We start from the raw sequence: 11,129 nt of genomic DNA, 5'->3' as shown, positions 1-11,129 counted from the left end.
GAACCAAGAACGGCCAGATTCTGGCTCTCTCTTGATTGTACCAGCCAGAGAAAAGCAGCAGATGGAATGTATTTTGTGCTGCAAATTTCTCCCACACTTGTCTAGCCAACCCACAGACCCGTGTGTGTAAACAGGAAGATGAGCCCTCATCTTGCTAAGCAACACTGGTGAATGAGAAAGGAATCTAATGGCTCTTGCCATCTCCAGTCCAAACCAGATGGACCTTTTCTTCCCCCCACTTCTCTTAGGAGAGGAAGAAGTCTTAATCTCTAGTAATACCTTTAGGCTGTCTGAAGGATCGATTCTTCCGGAGCACTCCAGAACTCCAGGAATCTGACCCAGGGAGGGATTAAGTGACTAAAACCAAATTTGCTTTTTAACATGATGCATTTAATCCTGTGATAAACACGCAGTCCACCAATGTTGAAAAGATGCTCCAGCTTAAAAATGCTGATCACTAAATGGGGGGCTCCTCAAACAAAATCCAGTCTGTGAGGATAAGGAGAGCCCCCAAGAGGTGGGTACAACCAGTGTTCCTGCTTTGGCAGTTTTCACTAGTGAGGAGAGGACAGTCTGATCCAGCTCTCTCTTGTTGGGTGTTGTGCTCAGTCATGTCTGACTCTTTGTGACCCCGTGGACTGTTGCCTGCCACGCTCCTCTGTCTGTGGACTTTTCCAAGCAAGAATACTGGAGTGGGTTGTCATTCCTACTCCAGGGGATCTTCCCAACCCAGGGGTTGAATCCACAACTCTTGCATCTCCTGCATCGGCAAGCAGATTCTTTACCACTAGAGCCACCTGGAGTAGGATAGAATGGGCTCCTGTGTCCAAGAACAGGGAATGATAGTCTCCAAACTGCAGGGCTGAGGTGCATCCCCAGAGTCAAGGGGTGACCAAGTTAAGTCCCAGAGTGGACTTGCAACAATGTGCTGCAGCATTTAGCACACTTCATGAATCTCAAGAGGACAGAGAAAAGCCTTCATTTTAAGGCTTCCTCTTTCTTGGCCACTACTGGGTAATCAAGGGCAAATTCTCTATTGACCTGTTTGAATTTTCTCTGAGAAAGTCAATCCCTGGACCTTTCTGACTCTGCTGGGTACTTCATGGACCCTCTAGATTTCTCTGGTATTGGAAGACCCTCCCTCCCCACATGAACTGAAACACACTCCAACTGTGTCTGGTTAGGTTTTTATTTGCAGACTCAAGTTTGCTACATAAATCCACTGCATGGTCCAACACATGTATACTTGGCATAAAAGAAAGGACAATACAAAAATACAACTCTTGATAATAAATGAAACTGCCTTCAGCTCATGCCAGTTTATCCCAGTGGGAATGCCCATGTTTAAGATCAAAATAGGAGGAAATTTGAAATGAGGAGGCAGGGAGGGCTCAACCAGTGCCATTGTCTCTATAAGATCCTGGGTTTTTCTTAGCTGTATGGTCATTTTTTCCACCTTCAGACCCGGTCACTTCCTCCTCTATGAAGGGGAAGAGAACCTCCCCAGGTTATGAAAGAACCTCCAGAAGGAGCTAGGGCAGAGATTACACACAGTCAGAATCAAGTGTAGACTTGGAAGCCCACTTCCTTGGGGCATACCCAGCCTGGGCTATCAGCCTCTGGATGCCTCTGAAGAAAGGGTTAAGAAACTCGGGGTGGATCTATCTCTGGGAGAGGGGAAGGGAGACACAAGGAGAGACTGAAGATGTTCTCTGTGATCCCTCTTCAGCAGATTTCAGAAATTTCCCACTGATACCAGTTTCTATCTTCCCATCCCTGGTCCCTCCCCAGGTTTGCGCCCACCAAGATCCTTGGCTGTAAGAGCTCAGACTCCAGGTCTCTGAGGGGAGTCAGAACTGGGGCCAGTCCACTGACCAGGAAATCTAAGGGGCTAGCATTTCTCAAAGGTGGGCAGGTCCCTGGAGTAGCAAGATGCTCTTCTGGTCCTTGGTATATTCCCCAGGCAGGAGCTTAACATGACTGGGTGGGAAGCTGCAGGAGAGAGGAGCCCTGTAACCAGTCTTCTAGGACAGAACAAGAGACAACATGTAGCCACTGGGCCATCCCGTCACTCTCCAGGTGGGTGAGGGGAACATTTGGGCAGAGGAGTGGGGACGGAGGACCAAGGAGGCAAGGCAAGCCCAGGGCCTTTTCCTCTCTTTGTCACAGGGGCTATTTAAACACAGTGGAGCTTCACCCCAGCCCTTTGGGCTGAAAGATGCCAGAGAATTCATCTCTTGTTTGTTCTGCTCCATCTAAGAACTTGGGGAGAATGTCACGCTCCTCTCAAAGACTGCTAGGCACTCCAGTCTGTGTCCATGGCAGCAAACACTACCAGCCGTCCTGTGACCTCAGTGAGCCTCAGTGTCTCGGAGCAGAGCTGTCATGGAGACCTGGCATTCTAACCACGGACACGGACACACACACACACACACACACACACACACACGGAGTCCCAGACTTCTGGGTCTTGTATACTTTGGGGCAGACAGCAACAGAAGTTGAATTGGGAGCAATCTGTCGGGAACTCGGTTGAACAAACTACTTTAGGCCTCTGGCCTGACATTTGAACTTCAGTGCTGACTTTAAAGGATCATAGACATCATCCCCCAGAGCCCCACGGAGCCCTAGGATTGGTCGTGCATCAGTGCTGGGGCTTGGAGAATCTGCTCAGATCTCCCTGCCCGTGAAAACTGTGAGTTGGCTGGACCTGGGGTCTCTCCTCTGCCTGACTCGCCCCCATCGTCCCCGCCACACACACTCTCAGTGCCTCAACCCCTCCCCACATTCCTTCTCCCCATCCAACCTCCACGGGGTGGGGCTCAAGTGGTAACGATGACAACACACCTTCCTGCATCATCTTCTCAGATCACACCAGTGCATTTGGACAAGGGTCACCTCTGGCATTGGAAGGCCCCAGCAGGTGAACACCTGGGTACCCGCCTCATCTCCGAGGCCCCTCTCTCCACAGGCTCACACTCTGTTCCCCCACGAGCTCCTCTGAAAACCTCCTGGAGGTGACCAGGTCTTCTTCCCACCAGCAGCAGATGACCCCCACATGCTGTCAAGGCTTATCCCCACGCTTGGCCAGCAGCCCTGTTGGACTCGGCAATCACAGCAGGCTCCCTGGAAACCAGGGAGCTCGTGTTATGGCCCAGTCCTAGGGCCCCGCGGCCCCAGCCCGTCGTCCCCTCTAGCAGCAAGAGGCAGCTGCCTTGGCCAAATGGGCAGCAGCCGTGGAGCAGGCTCAGGCCTCGCACGTGGGTGATGGGGTGACCCGGCTAGGACAGCCCGCCTGCGGGGGACCCTCCCACTCCAGGCGGGTGGGGGGTCTGGAAGGCCGGGTTCGTCAGGACCTCGGGATCCTCGCTCTTCCCAGAGGCCTCGGGGGCGCCCAGCGGGTAGGTCTCCCGGGCGCGGCCGGTCCTGGCGCAGGTGAGGAAGGCCAGGCAGGCCCCGCAGAGGCGGGCCAGGTCCCTGTGCGTGGTCTCGCTGACGAAGCAGTAGAGCACGGGGTCGGCCACGCAGTTGAAGCTGGTGAGGAGCAGGGAAAAGTGGTAGGCGTTGAAGATGCCCTTGGCGAAGTCGCAGCTGGACTCCCAGAGGCTGCGCACCAGCAGCAGCGCGTGGTAGGGCAGGAAGCAGGCCAGGAAGATGACCACGGTGCTGAGCACCAGCCGCTGGATCTGGTCCTTGCGGCTCTTCTGGGTCCCGTGGCTGCGGCGCACGGCCCGCAGGATGCCCCGGTAGGAGGCCAGCAGCAGGCAGATGGGGAAGAGGAAGCCCACGAGGAAGCGGTAGTAGTTGATGCCGCGCTGCCGCGGCTCGAGCGGGTAATGCTCGAAGCAGACGCGGTGCCGGTCGGAGTCCTCCACCACCTCCTCGTGCATGAGGAAGTAGACGCTGGTCAGCAGCTCCTTGGCCCAGATGAGCGCGCTGACGCCCATGGCGGCCTTCAAGGTGCGGAACTGGTGGAAGCGGAAGGGGTGGGCCACGGCCAGGTAGCGGTCGATGGAGATGCAGCAGAGGAAGCCCACGCTGATGTAGATGTTCTCGTAGAGCAGGATCCCGCACACCTGGCAGGACAGGTCGTCGTGGGACCAGTGGTCGTGCTGCAGCACGTACTGCAGCCAGAAGGGCAGGGAGCAGATGTAGAAGAGGTCGGCCACCGTCAGGTTGCACAGGTACACGCCCAGCTCGTTCCGGGCCTTGATCTGCAGGTAGCCGTAGTAGAGGGACAGGCAGTTGGCCGGGAAGCCCACCACCAGCACCGTGACGTAGACCACTGGGGCCAGCGTCTGGTGGATGGTGTGGTCGATGTCACAGTTCATCGAGGTGTTGTCTGCCGTGATGTTCCCCATCTTTGGGCCTGCCGGGGCCTCACCCCCCATACGCTCAGGAATATGCCAGTCTCTCTATGGCCATCTCGTTTCTAGGATGTGGTTCAAGTTGTGGTGAAGGCCTGACCTCACTGGTGATGCGTAAGCCCCTGAAAGTCAAAGACAGAAAGGCTTAGGATAAAAGAAGCTAACATTTATATAGCACCTACCGTGTGTCAGGCATTGCTCTAAGTGCCTCACTTAATTTTTTTTCTCCTAATGATTATTAGTTTGACGCACACAGTTTTAACATCAATTCTTTTGATATTTTTTGCTTGTTTTGAAAAGGACATGTTCATCCGAATTCCGTGCAAGCATTTTTTTTCCTATTAAAAGGTACTTCTCTTTAAGATATGCGATATTGTCATTTCTGTGCAAAAAACACACAACACATACTTGTTTAACGAGGAGCTATTTGGGCATCATATGCAGATAAAGAGCAAATCTTAGGACAATATAACCTAGACAGCGCTTGAAATAACAGTCGTCCTACTTGAGCTTAAATAATGGTGACAGAACAAGCATTTCAAGCTGACAGCTCATTCATGTCACTGGATCCATTGCTCATTGCAGGGTAGAAGGCAGCTGAGTGATCATGCTTATGCCTTTAACATTGGCGTAGTGTCTCACAATTTAGAAGATGATGCAGCCAGCAAACTCCAACTCAGCTGCAGTGAATATACAGAATGCACAGACCAAGACACTGACAAGTGATCTGTCTCTCCATTCCCCTTCCCTGGCCTCCTGTTCCTTATTTATTTTCCTGGTCCCTCAGTCCAGCAAGCAAGGCCTGGAGCTCTTGTGAACACCATCCCATCCTGAGCTGGCTCTCCAAGGTAAAGATCAACTTCAACCCACAAAACAGCACGGGCCCCAGACACTCTCTTCTGCAACATTCAGCACCACCCATGTTTTTCCTTCTTGCTCACAGGAATGTACCAGATCAGTCAACACTGAGGCCTGGGGGCCTCTTCAGACAGCATGAAAGAGACCCAACTTTGTCCACATCCTGTTGTGCAGTGACAGACTATTTTCTTGGGCTCCAAAATCACTGCAGATGGTGATGGCAGCCATGAAATTAAAAGACGCTTGCTCCTTGGAAGAAAAGCTGTGACCAGCCTATACAGCATATTAAAAAGCAGAGACATTACTTTGCCAACAAAGGTCCATCTAGTCAAAGCTATGGTTTTTCCAGTACTCATGTTTGGATGTGAGAGTTGGACCATAAAGAAAGCAGAATGCCAAAGAATTGATGCTTTTGAACTGTGGTGTTAGAGGAGACTCTTGAGAGTCCCTTGGACAGCAAGGAATCCAATCAGTTTATCCTAAAGGAAACCAACCCTGAATATTCATTAGAAGGACTGATGCTGAACCTGAAACTCCAATACTTTGGCCACCTGATGTGAAGAACAGACTCCTTGGAAAAGAGCCTGATGCTGGGAAAGATGGAAGGCAGGAGGAGAAGAGGATGACAGGATGAGATGGTTGGATGGCATCACCGACCGGATGGATGTGAGTCTGAGCAAGCACCGGGAGTTGGTGATGGACAGGGAAGCCTGGTGTGCTGCAGTCCAAAGAGTTGGACATGACTGAGCGACTGAACTGCACCACTGTGCTCTGGCAAGAAAACAGGCCAAGCTTCCCACAGCGCACTGCTACTTCTCCTCCGTGGAATCAGGAACCCAGTACAGGGTACAAGGCACCGAGACATGAGCCCCAGGCTAGGGTCAGCAGCTCACAAGCTGTGCAAGTCTTTACCCTTAGCTTCAGTTTCCTCATCTATAAAACGGGGATAGACACTCGCCCTCAGGGTCAATATCAGGGCCACATAAAATATGTCAAAATGCATGGCATTCTTTCTCCAGAGGCAAATAAGCAGAATAAAAGATGACAGTCTTCCTTGCAGTAGTGAAAAGCTCATGTTGTTGAGAATTTAACTAAGAAAATGCTATTGCTGGGCTTCCCGGGTGGCCCAGTGGTTGAGAAACCGCCTGCCAACGCAGGGGACACGAGTTCAATCCGTGGTCCGGGAAGACCCCACATGCTGCAAGGCAGCTAAGTCCTTGCACAATTACTGAGCCTGCGCCCTGGAACCTATCCTCCACAACGAGAGAAGGCACCGCAATGAGAAGCTCGTGCACAAATGGAGAGCAGCCCCCGGGCGCTGCAGCTCGAGAAAGCCCAAGCACCGCAACGAAGACCCAGAGCAGCCAAAAAAAAGATTAAAAAAAGAGACTAAAAGAAAATGCTGTTGCTATCTATACAAATGCATTTGAACAAGAGAGAAGAAAAATTTTTGTTGTAGGCCTGCCTTACAGATTGGGCTTCCCTGGTGGCTCGGCTGGTAAAGAATCTACCTGCAATGCGGGAGAACTGCGTTCAATCCCTGGGTTGGGAAGATCCCCTGGGAGAAAGGCTATAGCCACTCCAGTATTCTGGCCTGAAGAATTCCTTGGACTGTAAAGGCCATGGGGTCACGAAGAGTCAGACATGACTGAGAGATTTTCACTTTCACTTTACCTTTTAGATTAATATACCAAAATGAAAAGCCTGAGCAGTTCTATCGATTTAAGACTCCTGGCTCAGATGAAAAACCTCACTGTGTCTAAATCAACCTTGTTGTTGTTCGTAATCATCCTCCCAAGGTGATTTTTTAGACATATTTTTTTTCCTGATCACCTGCCCCCATAAAATGTTAATATCCTTAGATGTATAGAATATCTGATTATGTACCATGGCCTTTTGGAGGGTGACAAATCACTATAATACTATATCTAAGATTATTTTCACCCCACCCAAGAACCAATCTCTCCCCACCCCCTGAGAATGTATGGTCTATATGGCTGCAAATTCCAAGTGAATGGAGTCTGCATTAAGTTGTTTTGTAGTTCTAGCAGATCAGTCTTGCCCTTTGCTCTCTCTTCACCATACATAGTCAAGCTGGGACTCATGGACCAGGAGGGAAACCCCTTCCACAACTGACAATGTCTCATCATCCTCCCTCCTGTGGGCTCCTAACTGGCCCTGTGGGCACCGGAGCCAGGGCGCAGCCTGAGAACCAACAGAGCCTGCTGGGAAAGGTCTCAGAGATATCCCAGCCCAGCAGTTCCAGTCCTGGGGCTCATGGAGGATAAACTTGAGGGGTTCCCCTGAAATCACATGCTCCATCTTGTAAATATTTAAGTATGTGCATTTTTCCTGGAAAAGGGTCCCGTGGCTTTCATAAGTCTCTAAAATAGACGAGAGATGGGTCCAACCCAAAGCTGCACCCTCTTACCTGGACTCCCTGTGGCTCTCTCCGTGGCCAAGCCAGCCCCACTCCTGTGCTTAGTCACTTAGTCGTGTCTGACTCTGCAATCCCTTGGACTGTAGCCCACCAGGCTCCACTGTTCTTGGGGATTCTCCAGGCAAGAACACTGGAATGGGTTGCCATGCCCTCCTCCAGGGGATCTTCCTGACCCAGGAATCGAACCCAGGTCTCCCGCATTGAAGGCAGATTCTTTACCAGCTAAGCTCCCAGGGAAGCCCAATCCCAGCGTTCTCATTTTTCCCTGACCATTATTCCCCGGGGCAGCCACAGTGATCTTTCCAAAATCCAAACCACATCCTCCTCTTCCTTGTTTAAAACCCACTGAGACAGTTTCACAGTGAGTTATCACACCCCCAGAAAACCCCCCAAACTCCTACAAGGCCCAACGTGATCCGGCCCCAGCTCCTCCTACCTTCCCGCCACCAACACATTGGCCAGCTTTCTGCGCCTTTCAGCTACTGGCTTTGCTCCATTAGCTCCGGGAGTGCCGCCCCCTGCCAACCTCTCCCCTCCACCCCCACAGCAGGGCTGGCTCCTCTGGCCCAGGTCTCAGCTTAAACACCACCCCCTCGTGAGGCCCTCCCTGACCATCCCACTAGGACGGCCCCCTCCCCCAGCACCATCACTCCTTCCTATGTGCCGGCTTGCAGAGTTCCCATCAGCATCTGAGATTTGTTTGTTTACTTGTCTGCTTGTTGCTGATCTGTCTCCTCCACGAGGAGGTACTGGGTTGGCTAAAAAGTTCATTTGGTTTTTTCCATAAGATGGTACAGAAAAACCCGAATGAACTTTATGGCCAATTCAATAAATTCCAAGAGGGCCTGTGTACCTTGAACAGTGCCTGGTACATCACAGGCACTCCTAAGGACTTCTGGAATGAATAAGTGGGTGCCACTTCCCCATCTCACAGATGAGGAAACTGAGGTTCAAAAGGGGAAGGGACGAGCCCAAAGCCAGCCTGATGAAGGAAGCATGGGCATTAGAATCCAGGTCTTCTTGTTCCAAGACCCACCTCCCTGCCACAACCAGTCCCCACCTGAGCCTTGGCCCCAACCTCTCAGTCCCTGAAGATGAGGACTCCAGGAGGGCCCACCTCTCCAACCTTTCCAGGATACAAGCCTAGATTTCAGTGATGGTGGTGGAGGGAGTTGCTTCTTGGTGCCATTTTCAGTTGTGGTTTAATATACATGACGCGAGCTTCCCTGGTGGCTCAGATAGTAAACAACCTGTCTGCAATGCAGGAGACCCAGGTTCGATCCCTGGGTGGGGAAGATCCCTGGAGAAGCGAATGGCTACCCACTCCAGTATTCTTGCCTGGAGAATTCCATGAACAGAGGAGCCTGGAGGGCTACAGACTATGGGTGGCAAAGAGTTGGCCATCACTGAGTGACTAATATTTCACTTTTCTCATACGTAATATAAAATTTACCTTGTTAACCATTTTTTTTTGTTGTTAACCATTTTTAATGTACAATTCAGTGGTAATTAAGTACACTTAAACTGTCATGCAACCATCACCACCATCCACCTCCAAAACTTTTTCGGTTTCTCCAGCTGAAAATCTGTTCCCATTAAACACTAACTCCCCATCCTCCCTTCACCCAGGCTGTGGCAAACAGCAGTCCACTGTCTGTCTCTGTGAATTTGACCACTCTAAATACCTTATGTGCTTCCCTGGAGTCTCAGACGGTAAGCTGAGTGATACAGCATTTGTCCTGTTGTGTCTTATTTCACTTGGCATCATGTCCCCAAGGTGCATCCATGTTGTAGAATGTTATCAGAAGCTCCTTCCTTTTTAAGGCATAATAATACTCCACCATACGTATATACTGCATTTTATTTTTCCATTTGTCAACGGACATTTGAGTGGCTTCTACCTTCTGGCGATCATGAATAGCGCTGCTCTGAACATGATTATACTACTTGAGTCCCCGCTTGAAGTTTTTTTGGGTATAGATCCAGAAGTGGAAACGCTGGATCATATGGTAGTTCTATTTTTAATTTTTTGAGGAACCGCACTCTGTTTTTCCACAGTGGCTGCACCATTTTACATTCCTACCAACAGTGCAGGGGTGTTTTCTTGTTTTGTGCTTCTGGTGTTTTGGTTTATATGTTTTGATGGTGAGAAGAAGGGGCAAAGGGGAAGCTGAGGACTGTGACCTCTGAACCTTGCACAGTCCCATGAGTCAAAATTTGGCCTCACTCCTCCTCCTCTTGCCAGCTCTCCTGTCCCTGAGTCCCAGGCCCACACTGGAGGGTCCAAATGTTTCACCTGGCTCACACGTGAGGCAGTCCGTGAGTGGTTCCCAGGGACACTGGCCCGGGAGGTCCGTGTCTCCGAATTTATCTAAGGTTCTCTATAGTCCACACAAAATTACCCTCAGGAAGATAAAAATTCACTCATCAGCACAGGCTCCCAGGCACCAACAAAAACGGGCAAAAGAAACCAAGTGAAAACACGCCCTGTCTGGTCTCAGGAATTTGTTGAGAGTCACCTGGCCGAAGCCTGTTGTTTGCTGGTGGTGAGTGTACGCATGTGTGGGACAGGCTGGGGTGACCATTGATAAATTCCTATTTCCTAAGCAAATTCTGGCAACCAAAGTCAGAAATATTCAAGTCTGCAGAGCAAAGAAGAAACATAGATGATGCTTAAGTGAAAGCACCTCCTATGCCCACTGTGGAGCCAAAAGAGGTTTGGGGGGATTCTAGAGCCGTGGTTCTTAAACTTAGGTGCACCTGAGTCACCTGGAGGATTTGTTGAAACAGATTACAGAGCCCCACCTTCACAGTTCCTGACTCAGTGGGTCTGAGGTAGGGCTGGAGAATCTGCAACCACCCACCACGTGATGCTGGTGCTGCAGGGCCACGGACCACACTCTGAGTAGCAAAGCATCCACAGGTCTAGAGGCTCTGGAGTTTCACTCCTGACCGAGTGTCATCCATGAGTTCCCAGGTCAAAGGACAGAACAGCTGGAAGGGGAACGTAAGACCTAGCAGAACTCGGTGGGCAGAACCAGTACGCAGCCCTTGGGAGGTCAGTAGCCTGACTCAAGCTCTCAAGACAAGTGAGTGCGTCTCTTTAGTACTCACACTCGGTATTTGCCAGATCTCCCACAGTTGACACAGCATTTCCCATTTGCCCTCCTGTCCCATCTTTGCAACAGCCCTACTGTCCCCCCATTTTAGGGATGAGGAAACTGAGGCCCAGAGGGATACAGTGGCTTGTCCAACAGTCTGGTACCTCCTGATTTCATTCCACAAGTATCTGTGGAGCATATGTTCACGGCACCAGACTGGACATGGGGGACTTAGAGATAAAGAAGGAGAAATAGCTCCCACCCTCAGGGAGCCTCTGATCTCATAAGGCAGGAACAAGTCAGCACCACTCAAGGTGACGTGTGGCAGGTACTGGGGGCATCCCTCCCACTCACATTTAAAGC

The 11,129-nt window shown here is 50.9% G+C and overlaps 1 protein-coding gene across 3 annotated transcripts in view; it reads right to left on the bottom strand.

The window, feature by feature from the left end:
* Positions 1–1,171: 1,171 nt before the first annotated feature.
* GPR68 (G protein-coupled receptor 68) overlaps positions 1,172–11,129 on the bottom strand; it is a 35,054-nt gene continuing 25,096 nt past the window's right edge. For all 3 annotated transcript variants that reach the window (XM_070477951.1, XM_070477952.1, XM_020875979.2), the window contains exon 2: positions 1,172–4,489. In XM_070477951.1, the coding sequence (XP_070334052.1) occupies positions 3,282–4,391 (1,110 nt within the window). In that variant the 5' untranslated portion in view covers positions 4,392–4,489 and the 3' untranslated portion in view covers positions 1,172–3,281. The remainder of the gene's footprint in view (positions 4,490–11,129) is intronic.

The sequence above is a fragment of the Odocoileus virginianus genome, chromosome 16 (genome assembly GCF_023699985.2).
Source record: "Odocoileus virginianus isolate 20LAN1187 ecotype Illinois chromosome 16, Ovbor_1.2, whole genome shotgun sequence".
NCBI classification, from domain to species: Eukaryota; Metazoa; Chordata; class Mammalia; order Artiodactyla; family Cervidae; genus Odocoileus; species Odocoileus virginianus.
The sequence above is the reverse complement of the archived record's forward strand: the minus strand, read 5'-3'. Positions and strand labels throughout refer to the sequence as shown.